This window comes from Channa argus, chromosome 11 (genome assembly GCF_033026475.1).
Source record: "Channa argus isolate prfri chromosome 11, Channa argus male v1.0, whole genome shotgun sequence".
Lineage (NCBI taxonomy): Eukaryota > Metazoa > Chordata > Actinopteri > Anabantiformes > Channidae > Channa > Channa argus.
The window spans coordinates 25,343,452-25,370,340 of record NC_090207.1 but is presented as its reverse complement, the minus strand read 5'-3'; the positions used below and the strand labels follow the sequence as shown (position 1 = coordinate 25,370,340).

At 39.9% G+C, this 26,889-nt stretch overlaps 2 protein-coding genes across 3 annotated transcripts in view; one reads left to right on the top strand and one right to left on the bottom strand.

The window, feature by feature from the left end:
- The window catches only part of abca2 (ATP-binding cassette, sub-family A (ABC1), member 2), a 72,112-nt gene extending 59,640 nt beyond the window's left edge, over positions 1–12,472 (bottom strand). The window contains exon 1 of one of the 2 annotated variants that reach the window (XM_067520965.1): positions 12,072–12,472. In XM_067520965.1, coding sequence (XP_067377066.1) covers positions 12,072–12,137 — 66 coding nt within the window. In that variant the 5' untranslated portion in view covers positions 12,138–12,472. The remainder of the gene's footprint in view (positions 1–12,071) is intronic. The other variant, XM_067520964.1, reaches the window with a different exon arrangement.
- Positions 12,473–18,953: 6,481 nt separating this feature from the next.
- On the top strand, positions 18,954–22,711 carry zmp:0000001132 (alpha-(1,3)-fucosyltransferase 7). The gene is made up of 2 exons (XM_067521663.1): positions 18,954–20,784; positions 21,606–22,711. The coding sequence occupies exon 2, from the start codon at positions 21,659–21,661 to the stop codon at positions 22,700–22,702; it is 1,044 nt and encodes a 347-aa protein (XP_067377764.1). The 5' UTR covers positions 18,954–20,784; positions 21,606–21,658; the 3' UTR covers positions 22,703–22,711.
- The last annotated feature ends 4,178 nt before the right edge of the window (positions 22,712–26,889 follow it).

The following is a 26,889-nucleotide window of genomic DNA, read 5'->3' as shown; positions in this document are numbered from 1 at the left end:
GACACAGACAAAAATGGTCCTAATAATGTGATGGAGTATAAGGCTCAGCATGGCCACTCAGAGCAGTCTTCAGCTCCACAGCCCCATTCACTGCAAAATGTGATACATTGTGTGCAGAGGTGGTATAACTACACAAATGCAAAACTCATGTAAAAATATTATTATAAAATAAGTATTGGCTTAACAGTTTCTCCACTACAGTAAGTACAAGTACAAAGCACATTATCTGGGTTTTATTTAACGTACAAAAAAAAGTGAAACTACTAAATTAAGAAAACAATGTATTTCAAGCAATACTGATTAAAGTAATTATGCCAAAACATGTACAATAACTGATTAAAAAAATAAGGGTTGGTCAAGGAGATTATATAACTTGTATAGCTTTTCTTTTCTTTCTTTTGCACTTCTTTCTTTTCTACCTACTATAATGCACTCACAATCACACACACACGCACACACCACACACACACACACACACACACACACACACACTGATCGGGGAGGTTTTATGCAGCTGGCCAACACTCACCAGGAGAAACTAAGTTGGGGTTCAGTGTCTTGCTCAAGGACACTTTGACAACTGTTGGATTGGTGGATGTCCACTCTACCTTTCTACACCACAGTCACCCCCCACTTTATGTGCTGACAGGTGGTTAACACATAATGATTCATCACCATTAGGTTATTATTTCATAACATTTCTATAAAAAACATTTTGTAGTGGGTGGATATGCGTCTGGCACAATGGCACCTGGAACAGACTCCAGCCTCCCACAACCCTGAACAGGAGAGACAGATTCAGAATTACAGTAGGATTTGATTGATTGATTGATTTATTGACATAACATTTAGACTGGACGATTCTGGAGAGAGGTTTTTGGGACTACAGAGTAGCTGCTGACCAAAATCGGTTTGTGTCAATGTTGATCTTCAGAAACCAGGAAGGCCAATATGTTTTTTTTTCCTCTCTCACTTTCTTTGTGTCCTATAAAATACAATTTATAATAAAAAAAATAAAAAAACAGTACAGTCAACTTTAATACATTTGACGATTATTAAAAATACCTTAATTATTTCAAGTAATTTGAAAAAAAGTTGAGGAAACCAAATAAATTCAGAATCAGGAAATAATTTCTATTTTTAAAATGTTATTTATCGAGCAGCAACAAAGTAATTAAATAGTATAGTAATTAAAGATCAGCCATCAAGCTTGCTGTGATTAACACGAATAAGGCAAGGGTCTGTATGGTGATTGTGGACAATACAATTAATTTAAAAATGACTAAAATTATTTTTACACTGCTTCTCAATCACCCATTCACACTCACAATCACACACACTTACTGGGAGCAACTAACTTGGGGTTCAGTGTCTTGTCATCAGTTTAAATTAAGGCAAATAACCTGACAGACCGGTGATTTGAGCTGCTGTTTGACATTTTAGCATCAAGTAAGTTGTGTTAAAGCAAGGGGAAATAATATTCTAGTTAATTTATGGCAGACGTTGTCATTCTCTTAGACAGTTGAGAAATAATAAGGGGCCGAATAAACTTGGGCAGACTGCCCAGGTATATTGTATGTGAGGGAAACACTGTGTATTTTAGTAAAAAGCTTAACAAGTGTGCAAATCATTCTGTGTTTGGCTGTTTACAGTAGGAAGCAGTCATCTCCCCCGTGTGTCCACGAGTAATATTTGTTTCCTTTTCTCTCTCTGTTACATTTCCATCTGCAAGCAGCATCCCCCAAATCAGATGAGTAACAAGGGCAAAGTCCATCTACTCACTAACAGTTTCCCAACTTTATGTCTATTTATCTAGATTATGTATTTAGCAGGTGGGAAGAGTGAATCAACAGTTACACCTAGCTCCTACTCCTGTTACATTGAGAGGTGCATTGTCATTTGTAGTCAGTATGAGACAAGACTGGTATAACTTATAACCTGCCATGTTATCCTGTAACAATTATGTGTACAATGTTGCAGCAAAAACACCGCTTATAGCTGCCAACTTTCTATTGGACAATAAAAGATCCTTGTGTTAGAACACAGACACAGTGTGTAAAGAGTATAAAACTGCTGGACAACTACTTTTTTTTTTTTTGGTCCTTTCAAGCTTATCCCATGAATTCAGGGTCGCCACAGCAGATCATTGTCCGCATGTTGATTTGGTACAGTTTTTACACACAGCCCGATGCCCTTCCTGACACAACCCTCCCCAATTTTTACGGGGCTTGGACTTGCATTGCAATGCCGGGGATGGGAACGGGCTGTTGGGGGTTCGGTGTCCTGCCCAGAGACACTTCGACACATGACCGGGGGTTTAAACCACTGACCCTGTGGTCCGTGGATGACTGCCTTACCAACTGAGCTACACCCCCCCCCCCCCCCACCTCTGGTTCAGCAGCATTTAGAGCATCTTTATTTCTATATCACTCTTCTAGACATACGCAAAAGGTGACAATACAGTTCTGCATCAGATCTTTATTTGCACATTGTGTAAATTAAATTAACTATGAATAGGCTCACTTCCATCTATAGTGTCAGTAAACCCCCAATAAATATCAACTTTGCAGCCCCTAAAGTGTGCAGCTGTGGCTGTTTCCATTTTACTGTCACCCAGATCTTTAAGATGAATGACGAATAAAGTATAAAACTTATGCATAAAAAACACACACATTAATTTTGGGGAGGATAAATAAAGGATAATTTTGCTCATTTTCTAAATCACTTGTATTGTCAATAATCACACTACAGATACTAAGGTAAACATTGAATTTTCTCTACTTACACATGTCAAGCTGTAGACTGACAACTAACCAAATGTGGGTAGAAAAGATTCAGTCTTTTCTGAAGGGTCTGTATGGTGATTGTGGACAATACAATTAATTTAAAAATGACTAAAATTATTTTTACACTGCTTCTCAATCACCCATTCACACTCACAATCACACACACTTACTGGGAGCAACTAACTTGGGGTTCAGTGTCTTGCTCGTCAACATGTGACTGGACGAGAGAGGGATTGAACCAACAACTGGGTTCCTGAATGAGGCTCTCTCCCCTTTTTCCTCCCATTCCTCCTCTTATTTTCTCTTCATCTAATCAGTAGATTTAATCTAAGCCTCTCTATTTCAGTGGCCCGAGTATTTCCCCACAGGAAGGAAGAAGCTCTCAATAATTCATAGGCTGTCTGAGCCTTTTTTTTCCCCCGTTGCTGCCTGTCTGCCACTGCTAATGCTTACAGGCACCAGTGTTGGTCAAGTTACTGTCTTTGGTCAAAACTGTATTTTTAATAGCACATGAAAACATAATACATTTCTTGTTGCTTCAGGTTTGTTACTCAGCTGTCAGCCCCATCAAATATGCCCTTAAACAAGTGCGAACCCTCCATATCCACATGTTGCATCTTTTGGTTTTAAAACATATACAAAAAGAAAAAATGTCACAGCAATTTCACAGCTAGCTAAGTATGGCTGACTGCAAATTTATGATCCCATACACTACTGTACATACATGACTGTAATGTTGTAATGCAATGCCCTAACTAACACTAACTGGCACAGTCTGGCAGCCAAGGGCACTGCGTTGACCTCCTGCCAGCAGTTGTGCTCTACCAAAATGGCCGCTAATGAAAAGTGCTTTTTGCTGCGTGGATGGCCTACTTGGTGACTGTAAGCAGGATTTATCTGAGTAGGACACGTTATAACAGAAAAAGCTCTCTGTTTTAAATCAAAGTCACATTTAATCTAGGTGGAGCAGCTACTTTGAGTACAATGAAATTCCGCGTTCGGCCAGTCAGATTCTCTTCATCACTCTTGACTCCATTTGTAATACTAACTGCTAATTTTCCGGTGTTTCTGACTGCACTTTAATCAGAGTGAGTGGTGTTATGACATCTTGTGAGTGAGGATGTTTTATTGACAGATTGTGATATTTCTTCTTTTTTTTTGTTTTATTCATACAGTGGGACTTGGAAGGTTTCTGTACCTTTTAGATCGGCTTTTCAAGCAAGTCCTAAAAGTAGCTAAACGTTTTCAAAAACATTTGACATTAATCTTTAATAAATTAAGTATTTTAATTGGTTGTAGGATGAAGATAATTATGTAATCTTTTTTCTAATCAGTTTTATTTGCAGGATAGCCAAATTTGCTGTGCTGATTAACAAAGTCAAGTATTAATCATTGCAGGGTGATAATGTTGAAGGTGAACCTCCCGTATGTTTTCAGGGCAGGGCAGTATTTGTATGCTCTTCTGAGTAAGGCATCGTATTTGTAATATGCAAAGACGGTAAAGGAGATCATTGTGTTTATACTCCTAAGCGCCTGTTTTGAATATGACACAGCATCGTGCTTAAGAGCAGAGGCTGTTATCTAGGTCAGTACATTTCCATAACCTCAAAATGTAATTCCTTCTTGGTGTCTCATTCCAGCTCATCTCAAATCACCTGATTAATAAAGTAATGCAGCAAACAGTTTGGGATTTCTGAATACAAAAACAATACAGCTAAATTTGTGTTAGTTGGATACAAATTTGTCAATCAGCTAATATTCACTTTTAATTTCGCTTCTATTTGACTTCACGATTTAAACCATTTGGGTTTTGCAGTGGTAGAACATTAACTCATACTTACGGTTTTTGAAGTGCTTGTAGCATGTGAATTTTAGTCAACTACAGGTCAGAGATAATACTGTACTTTTTACCCCATTCAATTGACAGATTTAGTTACTTTGTAGATACAGGTTCAAAAAGATTATTCAAACTATTTACAAATCAACTAAAAATGAATAACTATTACTATGGATTAACCAGTTGTTTTGCATCAATAATAATAACCCTCCCTCTCTCTCTCTCTCTCTCTCTCTCTCTCTCTCTCTCTCTATATATATATATATATATATATATATATATAAAAAGTGTCTATACTAAGTTCTTGTTGTGTTGGTACCATACGTAAATTTTCCAATGCAGGATATTGACTTGTAACGTGTGTGTATTCTACACTGTGGTAAGGAGAATTTTACAGAAGTTTAAAGAGCTTGAAGAGCTGGTAAGATGGAAAACATACAAAATCAATGTTTGGGATGGACTGACTTGTTTAAAGTAGGGCGGTATATTGCAATATATTGTATCATAACCCCTGTAAACCCTTGTAATACGATACATACACGTACTGTATCACCAGATACTTGTCAAAACACAGTGCTTTTTTGCCCTTTCTTTCAGGATAAATTTAATTCAATCTGATCTTATTGTCAGGTTGTAGCTGAAGGTTGTGACTATTAATCTTGCTATCATGCCATTTAAACCCAACCCCTTTTAGGTAGGGCTAGTGTCACTATTTCTAAAAAGCATTGGTGTCAAGCACTAATTGTGTTTTGTGTGAGGGAGACTTATCATTTTTAAAAAATATATTACTTGTTTTCTGCCAAGGCCATTTTCAATTAGCAGCACAGCAGTTTAGCTTGTGTCTTATACTTTTTTCAATGTCACTCATTTCCTCTCTGCAGGTGGGGGAGGGCAGACCTCTGCATTTGTAACTGCTGAAACACTTCTCAAATAATTAATCATTCAAGCCTAATAATGATCCGCTGTGGTTACCCTGAACTAAGCCGAAAGGACAAAAAAAAAATTACTTTGTAGTTTGATTTAAAAAAAAAGTTTCAATATATTTATCCAACAAATCTGAAGCTATTCCCTTTCTGTATAACTAATGTCGATTGAGGTTATCTGTTTTTATTTTTTCCTCACTCTGAGATACAGACAATCAACACATGCGCACAGAGATGAGATGCACATGAGTTCTGATCTAACTGTATGAATATCTAGGACCACATCTGAAAGTGCCCCAGACCTGATTTTTAAAAAAATGCTAATCTGGAACATTTATGAGTGAAGTTTCTGTTCAACGTCTGTTAAAAAATTTCCTTGTACTATCACCTGGTCCCCTCTGCTCAGCTCTACTGTGTGTGTGTGAGTATACACAATTGTGAATGAATGTTGTCAGATTGGGGAAAGACACCTTGTGATTAAGATGCATGTACAAGATCTATATCCAACTCTGGACTCCTCAGCTGCAGAAGGTTTTTAGTTTATTGCTTTGATTTTATGACATGGCAGCAGCTAGCAGCAGTTTTCAGTAAAAAAAAAACATGACTCCAAATGTTGTCTCGTGTCTGTTGAAAGTGCAAATAGGACAGTGTTTTGTACACTTGTCAACATTTGTCATACTGAAAGATATTCTATTTACTATTTATTAAACAATAAATAGTGCACTGTAGTTGGCCTGGTCCCCCCATCAGTGTGTAAATGGGTGAATAAGAAGCAGTGTAAAGTACTTTGAGTACCAATAGGCAGAAAAGCGCTATATAAGTGCAGAACATTTACCATTTGTACTCCTGCGCCTATGAAGACAAGGTTACACTTGATGCTACTGTATCCTTGCTAAGACAATTAGAAAAAATAATTTCATGTATAATTAATTAATTTAAGGCATACAGTGCATATGTTATGTATATCTACATATTATTATCTGCAGACAGTGTATTACACAGCATATAAAATATGGTCTTTTATATTCATACTCTATTCTGTACAGCCTTGGGGATTTGTATACTTAAAATTCCAAATGAACAGAGCATAACTTTGGTTTTGGTAGAGGAAACCCATCATGCTAGATTTACTTATTTAAAAATGTATTCAAAAATTCAGATTCCTTAAAAAGCATTTCAAATGAAAGGTAAAAAATGGTATTTAAGTGGCCTCTATGGGAAGAGTTGCAGTGCCCAGGATTTATAGATAACCTCTCTTTGTCTTCAGTGCCAGGAGTCAGTGAACCCGTTCTAACTCTATTAGACTTTACAGATAGCATTTATAATTCATTTAGCTGTCCGTTAACCTTCTGCTACAGATTTACACGCTCCCTTATCAGTCAGCAGCTTCAATCCATCCATCTCTAAAAGCTTTGTCTTTTTCTTATACTCTCCATTCCCTTCTCTCCTTTGGTTTCTTAATTTTTTGTGCTTCTGCTTTTCTTTTTCCCTTTTTTTCAAATTATTGTCTCTCCCAGCTCTCTGCAAGGTATATATGGACACCCTACCCACTGTAAGAATAAGACAGACTAGATCTAAATCAGAGGAACTGTTTGCTACTGGGAACTAACTATGAATGTTTGGTCAGGTAAGTCAGGTGGAAATCTTTCTTTAACCTTAACCAACTGCTGTAAGTGTCTAAATGTATAAAAAGCTTAATAGTGTTCACAATAATGGATGTTGTACAACAACACTAGATAGAGAAACCAAACTAACACCCTACCCTTTTTATGTAAACAAGCTTTGTATTTATATATTAAAAAAATGTGACGGTATGTAAACACCATGTGTAGCCGTGTAGTATTTGTATGTATGACCAGATATACAACAAAGATTGAGTTATGCAAATATGTGGAGGTTTTCAGCCGCAATATGTGTGAAGATAACGTTCGGTTTATTACAGATGCAGCTCACCAATTGCAGTTGGTACTTCAGGGTGCTTTAAAATGCACAATTCAGTCATTTCACATGGGCAAAGCAATAACTCGGAAGGTTTCTCAAACTAGAATAGAAGGCAGAGCCCTTAGCTATCAAGCTTCTCAATTCAACATGCTGAATCAACTAAAAAAGCCACAGATGGTGCCGACGGTGCGGGGCACACTGCAAAAGCTACGCTGACAGGAGCACACCAATGAATCAATCTGATGTGTCAGCCCTTAGGTATACTGCTACCGACTTAGATTGCACTGAGCTCCTCCCTCTCCTATCTATGCATTTCAACTTTATTTATATATGAATTTTTCTAATTATCACCTTAGCCATGTTATCATGGATCTCTCATTTGTGCTTCTCCCACTCTTGTCTCGCTCTGTTTGTAACTTTCTGCAGGTATGTATGGAAGTTTCTTCCATTAAAGGGATATTTTCCTGTCGCCTTATTATGTAAAAGGCCCTCAGACGATTTTTGTTGTAAATTAGAATTATAGGAATAAAAGGGTATTGTAAGGTTTTGCCAGGAGCTGCCAGTAATGCAGCTACACTAATACCAGATCAGGTGGAAGGCCTGGAGGGGATCAACACAGCTGGCAAGTTCATTTGATGCCAAAGTAAGTAGGTCACTTTATTAAACTAAATGCAGAATTTATTTACATTAGATTAGAGTGTCTCATCAAGGACAAACTTTTTGTGGCTAACCTGGATGCCTGTCCTACACTGGATGTTACTCCCACTGAATCTGCTGCCACTGTCCGACCTCCCCCAAGGCCTGATACTGTCGACAACATTGATGTTTCACTTCTGGAAAAGCAACAACATCAAAGGCTGTCCAGAGCCTTGCATCCGACATAAAAAGATTAACTGTGTCGGTACGGGTAATGAGCTGTGATATTAGAGACCTTTCTGGCAAAAAACTAAAATTATTAGAAGCGGTGACAGGTTTTACACAAGCTCTAACCTTTTTGATAAGGCCACAACACTTGACCAACCAGCTCGACAGTTTACAGTATAAAAGTCACAGTTGTCTGCACCCTGTCTCTTACCTCCAGAACTCATTCACCCACCTGCATACAGATTTGCTGGATATGAGTTAAAGAAAATAATATAACAAAAAATGATGTGCACCAGTGATACATTGCATTGTAATGTATTGTATTTCAGCATGAACTTTTCTATTTCCGCAACAGCAGTGGGATGGAGCCTTTAAGAAATTAAAAGGCAGCACCGTTATTAAAACACAAATAATAATGAATAAACATTTTTAATTGGGATACAGCATCTCTACTACTGCAGTTTTCATCAAATTGTCTGTGCCTCTAATAAGCTTGGTTGGCTCAGTGTTTGTGTTGGTGGACTTTGCACCTGCCTGTCCTGCTTTAACATCCTCTTCCTTATGCTGATGCAGTAAAAAGACAAACAGAGAACGTGAATTATGAGGTACGACGTTATGGCTTTAACAAAACCACAGAGGCTGCAGCGTACACAACGTTCTACCACACGTCTGAGTATACAGACACACACATCTCTGTGGTGTCTATGCTGAGAGGCAGAACAGTAATAGCAGTAGCCAACTAACTAACGTTAGCTAACTTTAGATGCTGACAGTACCTGCCTCAACACACTGCGTTTAATTCATTATTAGATTCAATTGTTTTTTCCCAAAATGTTTCATTCACACTCTAGACCTTGTCCTTACGTATGGAATTGAAGCGGATAAATTAACAATATTTCTTCACAACTCTCTTCTGCCTGACCATTTTCTATTACCATTTGAATTTACAATAACAGACTATACAACAGTTAAAATATTCCAATACAGCAGATGCTTAAGTGAAAAAGCTGCAAACAAATCTAAAGAAATGATTCTTTCGTCATTTGCTTCATCATATGTTAATACAGTGGAAAGTAGCCACCTTAATGTTACTCCTGCACAAATAGATTATCTTGTTGACAATTCTGCAGCCTCACTACGTACAATACTCGATAGTGTTGCCCCTCTGAAAAACAAGGCAGTAAACTAGAAGAGGTGATCTCCATGGTATAGTTCACAAACACGCAACTTAAAACAGGCAACACAAAAGTTAGAAAGGAAGTGGCGTTCCAGAAATTTAGAAGAATCTCGTTTAGCATATTGTTCATCATCAACAGAGTTGAAAGCAAGAACAAACCCCGGTTTCTTTTAGGCACTGTAGCCAGAATGACTAAGAGCCATAGTCCTCATCTAAACCAACAATCTTGTCTGCTAGACCCTATTCCAACTAGACTGCTCAAAGAAGCTTTACCCTATATAGATATTTTCCTATCAGATATCATTAATGTATCTTTAGAAACAGGATATGTACCACAGGCCTATAAGGTAGCTGTAATTAAACCATTACTTAAAAAACCCTGTCTTGACCCAGATGGTTTAGCCAAATAGAGACTAATCTCCCCTTTATTTCTAAAATCCGAAAAAGTAGTTGCAAAACAATTATGTGATCACCTTCACAGGAATAATTTGTATGAAGACTTTCAGTCAGGATTTAGAGTTCATCATAGTATAGAAACAGCACTGGTAAAAGTCACCAACGATCTTCTCTTGGCCTCAGATAATGAGCTAGACTCTATACTTGCTCTGTTAGATCTTAGTGCTGCATTTGATACCATTGATCACAACATTTTATTACAGAGACTGGACAAAAAATGGGATTAAAGTAACTGCAGAGAACAGAATTTTTCCGCATCTTCCTTTGCACTTATATCTATCAAAAGAGACAAAAAAATCACTTCCCTTCTGCTCTTTTTCGCACTGGCATCTTGTGAAATGTAAACACTCTTCTGATAGGACATTGCTTTTATGTTTTCTGTCATTAGTGAACCATAAAGCTTTGATGTTGCCTTTGTAGTTTACCTTTTAAGTTATGGCTTTAACAAAACCAGAGGCTGCAGCGCACACAACGTTCTACCACACGTCTGAGTATACAGACACACACATCTCTGTGGTGTCTATGCTGAGAGGCAGAACAGTAATAGCAGTAGCCAACTAACTAACGTTTAAGCTCACGTTCTTTCATCAGTCCAAACAGACTAACGTTAGCCTCTGGATTTAGGATTCACTGGAAACAATTAACAATGAGCCGGTGTGGAATCGCTTGTTTTAACTCCAATCTAACCAAATGCCATTAGATTTTGTTTTTGTCTACATATGACACTCAGCTCACGCTTTATAAGCTACGAAGAAAAAACTCTCTAAAGTTTACTCTTGGCCTTGGGAAAACAGTAATTTGACAAGAGAGAACAAAGGACCTCTCAAGAGCTTTTAACAGTATCTAACAGACTTCATCACTAACCCCAAAATTGCTCTGGAGATAGATTGGTAACCTCCTCTTTCATACTCTGTATGGCTTCGTGCCCCCCGGAAGCATTTCAGAAGCAGAGCAGCTGGTTGTGGTGCCGATTATTCCTTTATGGAATCACAAGCACTGACTTGAGTTTCGGCAGCTCCAGCGACTCAGAGCCAGTATATGACACAGCCAGTCCCAGTGGAATTACCGGGACTACCTGTTATCACAGATTAATAACTTCGATCACATGATGATAAATGTTCTACTCCCTGGCAACTTAGCACATGTGAGAAATGTAAGAAAAGCATCTGCGAGGGCTTAAAAGTACTAAGCAATTCTGAGTGGATTTCTTGTGAAATTATGAGTAATTAATTGACATGGTCTAATGAAAAGACAGTATTCAATTACACTGCGGGAACACGGGAAGAAGTTGGACCCATTGTTATGGAGCTCAGCACATAGAGAGTAACTGTCAGGATATCTCAGATGTTAATGCTTTAACCCTGACCCCTGCCTGCATGGCAGTGTTTCCCTGGTACACACCATAGAATAACAACCTAAGTCCTAGTCATAACAACAACAAGTCTCCAACATTACCATAAATAATAGGATATGTAAGCATTGTCTGAAATACTTGACACCAGGTGTTGCCAATGCAAAATCGTGTTACGTGTTTTAGTGGTTAGTATGAATCAATTCATAAGATGTCACCTTACCGTCCAACTCCTATAACAACAACATCATCAGTCGGGTTTATCACATTCTTTTCACCTTGTGGATTATGAATATAAAGCAAGCCTCGCGACAGTACAGCCTGAGCTCATATATATAGTGCACAGGCCCATAGACTTGGATTGCACAACTGTTGTATATGCATCCAAACAACCTGTTTGACAGTATGAGCACACACTGGAAATAGGCTCGTGCTTCCAAACAGCAGCCTGTGCAGTAAATCTGAGTGGACATCCTCCTCATCCTCATCCTCATCATCATCCTCGTGCTGTTATTAAGCTCACTGCGGTCATATTCTAATGTCTGATGGGAACGTTTGCATACAGACACTTGCTGGTAGAAGTAGCCCAAATAATGGCAGTGGGCAATGCAGCAGCAGCAGCAGCAGCTGAGCAAAGCGACGCCCCGTCTGCTTTCCAGAAAGACAGTAACAACCAAATACTCCTTTTCTAGAGGCATTTATCAGACGTGTCATGTGAACAAATGTGCTTTCTTACCGGCCCCCTCCTCTTCAGAGAGATGTTCTTCCACAGCAAGAGATGGAGCTGGTGCAGAAATCCCATTTTGCCTCCCACATCTGCTTCAATATGCCCCAAATTTACCGTAACTAAATCAGCACCGTGGCCTGTGAATGGACTAAACTATAACGTTACGTCTCCCGCTTCCCGGCATTCCGACTGTCACGGTGCTGAAATGTCTCGACCTATTGATGAATTGTCAATGACATGAACCTTATCCGCACAGTTTGTTAGACCGAAGAACGCGTGACGTTAAAGGACTGTTGGTGATGCGTCTGTCATCGTCCGTGTGTCCGCGGTCGGCTAAGCCCGTCCCGAGGAGTCCGTGCAGTCTTATAGTGCAACACTGCGAGTTGGAGCAGCGAGCCAGAGACGAACGAGCGACCGAAGGCTTGGAGACTTCGACTTCCGGCGTGGCTTTTCAAAGCAAAAGCCCCTCTAGCCCACAGAGACAGGAACAAAATTGGGATTAAAGGACCTGCTGAAAACAGAACAGTGAAATGTAAACACTTTTTGATAGGACTTTGTTTTGATGTTTTCTGAAGGAAGCAGACGTGACACGTGCTTGTGAGATTACTGTACTTAAACTTGTATGCACAACTGAGCCGTCATCAGCTAAGTTGAAAGGCGAATATAATGTTCAATGTTCTCCGGAGTGAAGTATTTGCTGGAACATTAGATTCGAGTAAGATCGCCTCTACACCAACCATATCGTTACTTTGGATGGCATAAGTCTGCCTTCCAGTAATAATGCAAGGAACTTTGGAGTTCTTTTTGGGATTTGACCTTTAACCCCACATATAAAACAAATCTCTAGAACAGCCTTCTTCCACCAACGGAACATTGCCAAAATTAGGAGCATCCTTTCTCAAAGTGATGCCGAAAAACTAGTCGACGCATTTGTTACTTCTAGGTTGGACTACTGTAATTCCCTACTTTCAGGATGCCCCAGTTACTCCCTAAAGAGCCTGCAATTAATCCAAAATGCTGCAGCAAGAGTGCTGACTGGAACTAGCAAGAGAGATCATATTTCACCTTCACTAGCTTCTCTCCATTGGCTTCCCATTAAATCTAGAATAGAATTTAAAACACTGCTTCTTACATATAAAGCTCTGAATGGTCAGGCTCCATCATATAGAGAAAACCTTCATAGCACCATATCATCCCAGTAGACCACTTCAATCTCAGAATGCAGGCCTACTTGTGGTTCCCGGAGTTTCCCAAAGATAGAATGGGAGGCAGAACCTTTAGCTATCAAGCTCCTCTCCTGTGGAACCAGCTCCCAGTTCAGATTCAGGAAGCATCCACCCTCTCTACTTTCAATTCTAGGCCTAAAACCTTCTTCTTTGATAAAGCTTATAGTTAGTTAAGGTCATGCTGCTATAGCTCTTTTCCTCCTCTTGTCCCTCTCTCCTCTCCTCTCACCCAACAGTTGTCGAATTGTAGAAATGAAATTTAGTCAGTGTATGTCAGATGGGTCCTCTTTCTTGAAATACACCTGGGAAGAGAATTTTATTGCATTCTCGTTTTTATTGCATGTCCACATTCCTGGCAATCTGCAGATATGACCAGGCATCCATTTAATCATTACATTTTGGTAGGGAACATCATAATAATCAATTTAGCCTAACAGATCCTTTCAGCCAGGCCCCAACATTAAGATGATAGCCTGAAACCAGACAAGTGGAGATCATTTTTCAAAATAGAAATATGCTTTTATTTTGAAAATACAGTCTTTCCTCTATGTTATGTGTTATTGTGGCAGGTAGACAGCACCAAACACGGGGAAATTACTCGTTATTGCTATTATCTGAATTATTTATGATTTTAATTTATTCCATGTCTGTCCTCAGGGTCCCTGTTGTGTCATAATCTGTATATAGAGAAATGTAGAAATGCGAATCCAACACCAAACCTGCATAATTACGTTGGAGTAATCAGTTTACCAGTCTGTGCTGAAAACTTGTTTTATACATCCATAATAATTTTTTGCACCTATAATAAGAAAGCCTTAAAAATCACAGGGGGGCTAAGTTACCAAGACAAAGAGGTCATATCCTCAGGATCGATCTATTAACTATAGGAGAGTGTACATTGGAGAGTTACAAAGAGAGACTGTGGCCAATTCACTGGCACACTTCACTATTGTAAAATTACATTTTTCTTTCAGACAACTAAAAATAAAGAATTTTACATTTGATGTGAAATATGGAATTTTGGATAAATACACAATTAATACTAAAGAAATGAATGCTTCTATCTTAACAAACAGTAATGTGAATAAATTGTTGGGGAAAACTCTGAATCATGACCTGTGTATTTGCAAAACGCTTCTCGATATGATTCATCATTACACTATTACAAATTTGGATGGGAAGCCAATATCTCAATGTTTAAACTTTTAAATCCCAGGTGAGTTCAGCGCTGGACTCACTGCAGTTTGTATACGCTGCATTGGGCTCTGTCTCACATGGAGTCTCCCAGGAGTGCTGTGAGGGTCGTGTTCTGTGACTCCAGTGATTTTAACACCATCTAGCCGTCACTGCTGCAGGGGAGGCTGGAGGTGGCAGTTGTGAACCAACATCTGGCTGCATGGACCATCAATTACCCCACTGACAGACCACAGTACTTGGGAGTGCGCCACTGTGTGTCAGATGTGGTGGAATGTCACACGTGGCCCCACAGGTGACAAGGTTTTCCCCTTTTCTGTTCACACGGGCTTCAAGTTTAAGCCCCACCACTGTCAAATGCAAACGACGCTGCCATGGTTGGCTGTGTGTCCGAGGGAAATGAGCAGGAATACAGGAAAGTCATCACTGACTTAGTGGACTGGTGTGAAAAAAAACACCAGCAAGACAAAGGAGTTAGTAATTGACTTCCAGCAGAAACCCCCACTACTCATTCCGATGAGCATCCAGGGCTCAGACATTGAGTGTGTGCACACTTTTAAATACCTGGGTCTGCATCTCAATGATAAAGTGAACTGGTCCAAAAACACTGATGCCCTGTACAGGAAGGGTCAGAGTCCACCTGTTGAGGAGACTGAGGTCCGTTGGTGTGAGCGAGGGCACTTGCTCTGAACTTTCTATGAAACTGTGGTGGCTTCTGCAGTTTGCTACACTGTTGTGCGCTGGGTGGGTGGCAGCACGGACAGAGTCTGGAAGAGACTCAATAAGCTGGTTAAAAGAGCTGGCTCTGTCCTGGGCTGCCCACTCGATTCCATCGCGGAGGTGGCTGGCAGAAGGATGTTGGCAAATCTGTCAACCATCATGGATAACACCTCCCACCCCCTGTACCACACTGTGGAGGTTCTTAGGGGCTCCTTCAGCACAAGACTGACCCCCAGTGTAAGAAGGAGCGTTATTGTGGCTCATTATTTCCACAGACTGTACAGCACATAAATACAGTGATACATAAATTGGAGTAACTGTTTTTTGTGTGTGATTATTATGACGTGCAATATCTTTGTGTGTGTCTAAACTGTGTTTAAGCTATTTGTAAAGTAGCCTATTACAAAACCTGCTTTGGATTCATAATTCCCTCTGTTCAGGGATCAATATGTGTATTTCCTTCATTTTCATTTGAACGACTCTATTAGTCCCTTTGGGGGAATTCAAGACATGCTGATGACAATTAAAGTGCCATTTTATTTATTTCAGTGGGGCAACTGGGCCTTCGGTAGCCGACCCAATGAGACTGGTAAGAACAGCAGGAGCTGGGGGTCAAACTGCCGGGCCTGTGTTTAATGACTTTATTGATTCTAATCTCGGATTTTTTTTTTTTCTCTAGAGCTGCCATGAATTTGGTGTTTATGTTTTAAACTAATGTCATGATGAATTGGGTGAACTGTACTTGTACATGCTTGTCCTCTGCAGGTTTACTTTAATAACTTTGGTGGTAAACGTTGGTTTATCATCTAATGCCTGTTTAAAAAAATGTTCTCATCGTGTTACTACTGAGAATAAGCCAATATTAGTTCAGTGTCTTGCCCAGGGACACTTCCGCGCTTTATTTCAATATGTATTCTCTGACTTTGTGTCAAGACAAAAAGCATATGGTCATGATTCTGGACTTTTGTTTGTTTTTTTTCTTTTTGAATTTCCTGTTTGTCTTTTGGTCGATTTGTTCACCTTGTTAGTCTTGAATGTTTTTGGCTGTTCCTCTGTTTATCTAAACCAGTTCTCCCTGCAGTCTCTGCCAGTTTGTCCTTTGTTAGTTTTGTCTGTCTGGTTTGTTTTACTGGTGGTTGGTCTCTATATTATTATTAAGGATTTATTATTGGCCTGTCCCGGTTTGTTCAATTCACTTTTGGTTTTGAAGTTTGGTCCATTGTTTTTCACTTGTTTCGCCCCTTTGTTTCATATTTGGTTTTCCCTGTTTTATCTCTGCATGTTGCCCTTCTCAGTTTGTTATTACTAACTGATCATTTTTTTCATGTGGGTGTAACATTCACTATCCCAAAACAGGACCGGATTTACAGTGGTTTTTATTTTTATTTCTTTAAATTAAAAAAGTCAGTGTTTTTTGAGGGTTCTATATTCATGTACAATCTTGACTCATTTCTATATCACTGCTTTAATTCATGTGTCTTTGATGGGAATAATAGTGTTGACCACAGCCAATAAAATGCCGTCTATAACAGTTAAATATGGCTGGAATGAAGGAATACAACATTTTCAGTCATGCTTTAGGTAAAAAAAACATTTATTTTACCCAGAAACCCCTGCTAACCAATCCTACTAAAGATACCCAAGAGCTACTGTAGCTGTTTGCAACAGATACATTCAGATGTAACTGAAAGCTTTTTTCATTGGCAGCACCAAGTAGTATCTCAGTAAATTAATATCTGTATGCTATGCTCATAATGCCTCAAGAAGACATTCCAACATTAGCAAAACACAGGCAACTAAGACCACCTACAATGTCTTTACACACCACCAGGGGGCCCCAGCATCAAATTAAAGTTGGCCACAGCTGAGCTTCACCTTACTCTGCATCTCCCTGTACTCCTGTCTACTCTCTTCAGTCCTCTCAGTGTCCCACTTCTTCTTAGCTAATCTCTGTATACACTCCTGAACTTCCTCGTTCCACCACCAAGTCTCCTTGTCCACTTTCCTCTTTCCTGAGATGACACAAGATGTCGTCCACCTGACTGCTTCTACCTCCGCTCTTATATCCATCCTCTTTGCAAAGTCTACCACCATCTGTCCTTCTGTGTTCCTGTCCTGAAGACCAAATCTGCCCATCACATTCGCATCACCTCTGTTCCCTTCACCTACATGTCCATTGAAATCTGCACCAATCGCCACTCTCTCACCTCTGATGCTCTGCATCACTTCATCTAACTCACTGCAGAATTTCTCCTAACTCACATCCTACCTGTGGGGCATAACCACTAACAACATTGAACATCACCCCTTCAATTTCCAGCTTCAGACTCATCAACCTGTCTGGTACTGTTTTCACCTCTAGAACATTCCACACAAACTCCTCTTTCAGGATAACTCCTACTCCATTTCTCCTCCTATCTGACCCATGGTAGAACAACTTGAACCCTGCACCTAAGCTTCTAGCCTTGCGACCTTCCCACCTAGTTTCCTGGACAGTATATCAGTATAACAGTATATCCACCTTCCTTCTCTGCCTCATGTCGATCAACTCTCTAACCTTCCCGGTCATAGTCCCAACATTCAAAGTCCCTACTGTCAGTCCTACATTCTTAGCTTTCCTCTTCTCTCTCTGCCTACGAACACGCCTTCCTCCTCTCCTTCTTTGACTTCAACCAGCAGTAGTCCAATTTCCACCGGTACCCTGTAGGTCAACAGCACCGGTGGCGGTTTTTACATTATAAATCTACAGTTAAGCCAACTAGCAAAATCCAAAACAAAACAATGGAATTGTTAAAGTTCGAAAAGATGGGCAGAGTTTCACCAATCTGTTTCTAAAAATTCTGAAACAATTTCAGAAAAATGTTCCTTAACTTAAAATTGCAAAGGCTGAATATACCACCATGCTCTAAAACCTCTTTTGTACTTTTAAGCATTGATGGTACAATGCTGAAAACTGCATAGATGTTTTAGAGCATATGCTCCCATCCAGACAACATCTCTTTCAGGGAAGGCCTTGCATATTTCAGCAAGACAATGCTAAACCACAAACTGCATGCATCACAATAGCATGGCTTCAAATAATTCTCTTCTTGCAGCAACACAAAGATGTACTGCTTGCGATTTTTGTTGAATTGTTTAATTCTAAAATGAATCGGACATAAATAATCAGTCAAAGTGAAAGAATAAAAACCCACATGTAGAGGTGGCAAAGGCCAAACACAGAGCATATGAGGACTTGTATGTTAGGTTGGACACTAAAGAGGGAGAGGTGGATTTGTACAGGTTGACCAGACAAAGCGATAGAGATGGGAAGGATGTGCAGCAGGTTAGTGTGATTAAAGATTGGAAATGGATGGAAATGTATTGACAGGTGCCAGGAGTGTGATGGGAAGATGGAAGGAGCACTTTGAAGAGTTGATGAATGAGGAAAAGGAAAGATAACGCAGAGTAGAACAGGTGACTAGTGTGGAGCAGGAAGTAGCAAAGATTATTAAGAGTGAAGTGAGGAGGGCGTTGAAGAGGATGAAGAGTGGAAAGGCAGTTGGTCCTGCTGACAAACCTGTGGAGGTATGGAAGTGTCTAGGAGAGGTGGCAGTAGAGTTTTTGACTAGTTTGTTTAACAAGATCTTGGAGAGTGAGAGGATGCTGAGGACTGGAAGAGAAGTGTACTGGTGCTGTTTTTAAGAAAAAGGGAAATGTGCAGAGTTGTGGCAGCTACAGAGGAATAAAGCTGATGAGCCAAACAATGAAGTTATGGGAAAGAGTAGTGGAAGCTCAGCTAAGGGCAGAGGTGAACATTTGTGAGCAGCAATATGGTTTCATGCCTAGAAAGAGTACAACAGATGCAGTATTTGCTTTGAGGATGTTGATGGAGAAGTACAGAGAGGGTCATAGGAAGTTGCATTGTGTCTTCGTAGATTTAGAGAAAGCGTATGACAGGGTGCAGAGAGAGGAGCTGTGGTATTGTATGAGGACGTCTGGAGCGGCAGAGAAGTATGTTAGAGTGGTGCAGGACATGTATGAGAGCTGTAAGACAGTGGTGAGGTGCTGTAGGTGTGACAGAGGAGTTCAAGGTGGAGGTGGGTCTGCATCAAGGATCAGCTCTGAGCCCCTTCTTGTTTGCTCTGGTGATGGACAGGCTGACAGATGATATTTTTTTAAAAGCAGTTTATCACTTTCCTGCTTTTGTTTTTTTTTTGTTTTTTTGGGGTGGCTAACATGTAAATTCCAACTTACAGTAAGTTACTGTGTAAACCTCTGTTGTTTGGCTCTTTGCAATTTCTAAACACTGTTCGCCAATAATGTTGTAGACAGTGTGAATCTGTTGCAGCAGGAAACCTAAACTCGTTAAACTCGTTTCAGTATATTCTTTAAAAAGTTATTGCTTTTGATCCAAAAGGTGAAACTCTTATATACCGTACAGTCATTTCTTCCATCCATTATCTGTAACAACAGCCGTAGGTAGATTCATACTGGGGAAATTCTATCTTTGAGGTGGCAGCACTACCCACTCCACCACTGTACTGCCCACATTCATTTAATGTAAATTGAAATATTTCAAGCCACACTGATGATAAAATCAATTAAGACTGTTTGGTCATCTGTTAGCTAATTAGATTGCTGATTCTGCTTCTCGTGCCCAGGGGGAACAGTATAGTTTTAAGGAAGTTTAACTAACTTAGCTGGAATCACTTGGCTATTTGAAGGTCAGGAGCGTGTGGCATGTGTTTTAATCAAAATGATCTTTTACCAATTTCAGGCCTGTCCTTTATCATTCAGGTGTCCATAACACTGAAAGAGATCCTTGTCCAATCCCTACAATAATGCTTTGCTACATTTTACTGTGCTCATAGAGATTTAATCGTATAAGGGTGAATTAAAGTAGTGTAGTAGGAAAAAATCAACCGGAAAAGTGTGGGAGTTTGGAGCGGACACAGGTTTTGCATGGGGTTATAAAATCCAAGTGTGAGCTAGGAGGGTGAAACCGCTCACATGTGGTTGGTGCTTACAGAAGCTGTGTAACACTGTGCCCCTTTCCTCTGCAGAACTGTGAGAGAAGAACAGAAAGAGGAAGGCCAACTTGTGGTTTACAAATCTAAAATCAGCAGTGCTAGAGTTGACTGGTACTATTTGCTGGTTTAGCTTATTCTGCAAACGGCAGATGCACGAATAGCTGAACAAGAAAGTGAGTGATAAGGTGAAAGAAGTTGGCACAGTGGCAGATGTGTGTGGGTACGTGGGTGTGGTGATGGATGAGGGTTTAACCACCTCCAACTATAACCGAGTTAAGCAGCAGTGTAAGCAAACCCAAACCCCATGTACTCACTAAGAGGGGGAAATCTGAATTACTGCATATTAATTGATAAAAACCCTGTTTCGCTGCCTAAAAATTGCAATAGTCTACAATGCATATCATTTAGCTGTCCCTTTTTGTTACTGCTGATTTCTGTCTGGTTGACCACTGGCTGAGGTTGTTCACAACTGGCACACCCTGGGTGTGTATGGTGTCGAGCAAGAGATGAGTCAAAAATGTTTTGTCACAGCTCTGTAGGCAGCAGACAGTCTGGTGCCATGTCATCCTGGTAAGTGATAACATTTTTATTCCACTCAAATCCACTCGTTTAAGGTTTTTTTGTACAAATCTTTTATAATGTAGAAAGTGCAGCTAGTGAGATGAAAAAAAATCAGAAATTTATTTTGATAGTTATTTATGATTTGCTGACTGTTTGGGTTTGTACCCAGTTAACAGTGTGTGTGTGTGTGTGTGTGGTCTTTCCGCCAGCCAAATTTCACGAGACGCACCTCTGCCAACCTATGCAGTAAAAGATACAATCTAAGAAAATCAACTGTGCTTTTCTATGGTCTTTTCTGTTTTGTGTAGCAGTTAAAGTATGCAATGCTCATGACGAAATTTTAGAAGGGAGCAAAAGCAGAACTTTTACCAACAACACTGAGTGACAGACAGTAATATAAATTGTATCACATTTTCTGTCAGTTTTACACTTCTGATTTAGAAACAAAGGAATTTATTGGCCACAATTTCTTTCTTTCCTTCTTTAGTTCTCATGAGTTTAAAAAAATGACCAACTAACAAACAAAAGAAAATGATGATTGAACTTCTCTTAAAACATTTTGAATGTTTGATATGAGCTTAATTTGCTTTGTTTTAAATTACAAGTCATTTATATTTTAAATTGAATTTAAATTGTAATTTAAATTATAAAGTTTATATGTAAATGTATTTTCACAGTTGTCTAAAAAAAGAACTAAATCCTTTGCTAAAAACACTGATGTTCTCTGCAGTACATTTTTTTTTCTTTTGCTTACACCTTGCTCTCTGCAGTTCCTGCACTGATGCGAATGAAAGCATAATATATCTGATCTACCCTTCCTTCCTTTCTAGAAGTTCCAAACCAGTGAGCTGTGTCCTTTTGACCTGGAATACACCCAGCAGCCATGGGGCTATCTGAATCCCGAACCTTGTTCCTTTTCCTACTCGTTCCCCTCAGCTTCCTCCCTGCCGTGTTTTATTACAGATTCCAAGACAAACCTAACATGGTTCACCCGCAGAAATGCCACCACGGAAACATCAGCATCCTACTGTGGCACTGGCCGTTCGGGCGCCCATACAAGCTCGACAGAGACGTCTGCTTAGAGATGTACAACATCAGCCGCTGTTTCCTCACTGATAACACCTCTCTCTTCTCCAATGCTGATGTGGTTGTATTCCATCACCAGGAGCTGAGCAGAGGAATGTCCTCACTGCCTTTGCACTTGGATCGCCCGGCTTCCCAGAAGTGGGTGTGGATGTCCTTGGAGCCTCCAGTCAACAATGCAAACCTCACACAGTTCAACGGCCTCTTCAACTGGACGATGAGCTATAGACGTGACGCAGACATCTCAATCCCTTATGGAAAGACCCTGTTGGGAGGCGATGGCCAAGGTTTCCAGGCTGCTACAAATCACTCCTGTCTTGTCAGCTGGGTGGTCAGCAAGTACCGGCCAGACCAGACTCGGGCTGCTGTTTACCAACGTCTAAAGAATTATACCTCCATAAAGGTGTATGGCAAGTGGAACAAGAGACCTCTGTCTGACAAGGAGCTGTTGCCCACCATTGCACAATGTCAATTTTACCTGTCATTTGAGAACTCTGAGGCGAAGGACTACATTAGTGAGAAGCTATGGAGGAATGCATTCCAAGCAGGGGCCGTGCCCGTGGTTCTCGGCCCCATCAGAGCCACCTACGAGGCGATTGCTCCACCTGACTCCTTTATTCATGTGGCTGATTTCAAGAGCATAGCAGATCTGGCTGCCCATCTGAAGCATGTGGCTGCAGACAGGCAGGCCTATGAGAAATACTTGCAGTGGCATCGCACTCACAGGATCAAAACCTACAGAGACTGGAGAGAAAGACTGTGTCAAATTTGCGTCCAGTACCCGAGTTTACCAGCCCGTAAAGTCTATCAGGATCTTGAGGTTTGGGTTAACAGCCAAGATTGATTTAGTCATGCTCGTCAGATTGGGGATGCTTATAATGTTGGTACATTCATCTGACCATCTCAGCAGAGCAGGTGAGGAGAGAGCTATGCAGGCTTCGCCCCACAATGGCTGCAGGTCTTGATGGAGTCATCCCCAGCGTACTGAAAGCCTGGTGCCCCATAGTTGTGGCATCTTTCAGCACATCTCCAACCTGAACCTGCAGCTGGAGAGGGTGCCTGTGGGATAGGAAACTGGTGCCTGGTGCCAGTACTGAAAATGGCCTGCCCCAGTGTACCCAGTGACTACGGACCCGTGGCCCTAACCTCCCACATGATGTGGGAGGTTAGGGCCAAGTGTTGCAGAGACTGGTCTTGGACTTCCTCCGGTCTCTAGTGAAACCATCACTGGACCCCTTCCAGTTTGCTTATCACCCTCAGTTGGGGATGGAGGACGATCTCATCCACCTGCTACACCGCATCTACACCCACCTGGACGAGCATGTGGGGGTCTGTAAGGATTATCTTCTTTGACTTCTTCAGTACTTTTAACACAATCCAGCCTGTCCTGCTGGGGTAGAAATTAAAGAACATGCTCGTTGACACCCCCCGTGGTTGCCTAGATTTTGGACCTACCTCACTGATCGACCCCAGTACGTCCGTCTGCAGAACTGTTTGTCTGACACTGTGTGTCTCATCATTTCTCTTCACCCTGGATACCTCTGGCTTCAGGTACAACTCAGAATACTGCCGCCTTCAGAAGTTTTTATTTTCATTTTCATTTTATTAAGATTTTATGTGATAGACCAACACAAAGTGGTACATAATTGTGAAGTGAAAGGAAAATGATACATGGTTTTCAAACTGCTTTTCAAATATAATCCCCCCAAAAATTACATATACATTTGTTGTTGTTATGAGACAAAATGTGGAAATGTTGAATGAAATACTTTTGCAAGCCACTGTATGTGAGAGCACACAGTGACAATTGGATGTAGGCTAAGGTGTCTCAGACCACCGTTTGGCTTTGGTGGAACACTGAGAACTGCTAACTAGATAAACAATTCTCAAGTGGTTGGTTGAGTTGCCTTTGCATTGTACGAAAAAGCAGAAGTGGGGCCTTTTGTGTAACCATAAATATGTATTTTCCATTGTTATAAATACAGAGGCTAAAGTTCTCTTTACAGCCGTCTATAACTTCACAGTAAACAGATAGTTGAGTGATAAGTCATTACTCTCCGTCTCAAATGCCCGTTCATCAAACATTTCTTTATACTATCATTCCATTTGACAATTTTTGGTCATTTAAAAACTTTAGTCAGACAACCAATCCACTTTATGAGCAAATGCATAGGTGAAAGGGTGAAAGTAGACAGAGTTTAAACTGTCTTTTTGCATTCTTTACACAACTGCTGTCACATTATGTCTGAACAAATTGTTTTTGAATGAGACAGAACCTTAAACATTTTTGTGTGTTGCACAAAAATACCAAGTTAGTGAGTTGACTACGTATTTTTATTCTAATTTTGTGTCCCTTACAATATGTACATGTACATTATGTGACTTGAGTAAAACAAATCCTGCCAGCTGGCTTAAAGCTAATTTACAGATGCCAACTGTCAAGCAAAGCCACAGGAAATGAAGGTTCCGTCCTTTGTATTTTATCGTAGAAAATGGGAGTTGAAATAATCAGGTGGATAAGTTACATAATTCTTACAAAGTCTGCACTCACAAATCATAATGGATTCAAGCAATTAAAATTTATAGAGGTTTAGTTGATTAGTTGGTGGTTTAAAATAAGGTTTAGGTCCATGTAAATGTTGTCAGGAGCTCCTGCAACTGTAAGATTCAAGATCCTGTGTTGAGTGGCAATAACTGCCATTTTTTGTTTTGAAATTTGTGCATTGATCAGTCATAACATGTGCTGTTAGATTTATCTAAGTAGTAGCACACAAGCAATTATGATATATTATAATTAATTAACAGTTACCCATTTATCACACCCGTTTATCATTTACCACGCTGGGGGAACAATAACAAGTTGAACTTTCTTCAAAAGAAATAAGCTGTTTCCTGCTGTGTTGCTATAAACCACATATCTTGCTGAAGACTTGTGAATAGATAAACTCTTTACGATCACTTTAATAACCTTCCTGCCTGTATGCAAAGAAACAATTCTCGATCATAGCCTTTCTGAGATCTTTTTTTTTTTGTCAGACTCAAAAATGTTTAACCAAAACCAAACATGGTTTCAAACTCCTTGAGTTATGTTGTTAACTGAATGGTTCACAAGCCTTGTTTCCCAACCTACACCCTCAATGTCTGAACATTTGTGTGTTATTAGTTCAAATAAATTATTTGTAGCTGTAGTTGAACAAACATAATTGTACGTCACTGTTTCTGTTTCTTGCCACTGTAGCTTTTAAGGACTTTTTAAGTCAGCAAAGTAAATTAATAAGATGCCCACTATTTCCCCATAAGAATAGCATTTCTGGCTCTGGGGAGACTTTTTCTTTGGCTTCATGCAGATTCAAGCAGCCAGCAGTAAAACTGCTGTGCAACTCAAAGGTTGCAGGTTTTATTCACACCTTTCTTAGCGTATTACAGAAGGGTGTGGCAACAGTCACAATGCTGAACCACAATGATCTTCCACTGTACAAGTAACCTTTGTTAAATCACATAACTTCTGCTAAATGTGCACTATGTTAGATCTGTTACGCATGTAGGTGAATGTTGAATTATAAGCACGAGGTGTTTGTGGTGGAAGAATTGGAGCTTGCAACATTCTGTGAAACATGGTGGAGGGTCTCGTGGTTCGGGGCTGCATTTCTGGAAGCTGGTATAATGTGCCAGAAGGAAAAAATCTGCATAAAAGGAATCAATGTGTGCTAAGTGCAAAGGGAGGTTAAACAAACAGCTGTGAAAAGTTTGTGTTCTTTATGTTATCAACATATCCCTGGTCTTTTCTGGTTACATTTTTACAAATCGACCGAGAAAGAAAGATGAGTTGTCACTTCAGTCTTGCTTGCTAATGTATTTCCTTCACCACTGACTGGAGAGATGATGACTTGAAACTCCATCAGCATTTCAGACTTTTATGCAGATTCTTTCTTCTGGCACATTAGACCAGCTTCCAGAAATCACGAGACCCTCCACCATGTTTCACAGAATGTTGCAAGCTCCCATTCTTCCACCTCCTTCCAACTTTTCTTCTCACACATTGTTGAAGATTACACTTTTAAGCTTCAGTTCATAGCACTCTTTTCCACTCATACCCCCCAACTGCCAGATGCTGAGCCAGGTTCTTGGTGGACTGAACAAACTCTGAGAAACTTTGCATCAGATATTGGCATTTTTCTTCCATTCCTATGTTTAGCCCAAGAGAGTTCAAGAAATTCTAGGTGCAAGGGGAGATCATATCACAAGTTCCTTTTCCTAACAGTTTTGTCTTCTTTAATACTGTGTACATACAGTACTTTCTATATTTTGTATTTGTTTTCTAATGAAGATGCATAAAATAAAGGGGTCAATAGTACAGTAGTCAATGGCACAGTAATATATGTTACAGGTTAAACTAAAGTGTTACATGGTAACGTAACCAAACCAATATATGTCTTTCAGTACTAAGGTCATGTATTAGGAAACCTTTTTATATCAGTTTCTGTTTTAACACCTGCTGCTCTTTCACAGTAGGTTCTAATTTAGTAGTTCACTGTACAACGTGCAGCAAGGCAGATGTTACTTTGATAGCCAGGCTTTGGAAGTTACCGGTTGCTTCACATGGACAAAAAAGCTGAACTACAACAAAGTTACCCACAAGGATAAATGGTCAAACAAAGCCACTTTCTAAAATGTACTTTAATCTACAAAAAATGAGAGATCACACAAAACATTAACGTATCCCTTTTTTACTTATCCCGGTATTGATTCTTTAAAGGACCTCAGCTCCTTCTCCATCACTGACATATTAATGATTAAGCATTACCACATAGTGTCAACAGATGGCCTTCTTCACCGCTGTTACATGTTCAGTCAACAAACATTTGATCACAGATTGTCTTTAAGCTCTATGAGTCACATTTGAAAGGGTTTAATTTGAAAAGCACTGATTTCATTAACAGTTTGATCACTTATGTTAATTTATGTTATTCCTTTAAATAATTACACAGTGATCAACTGGTGCTGAAGGTGCATCTACTAATTAGAGACTTG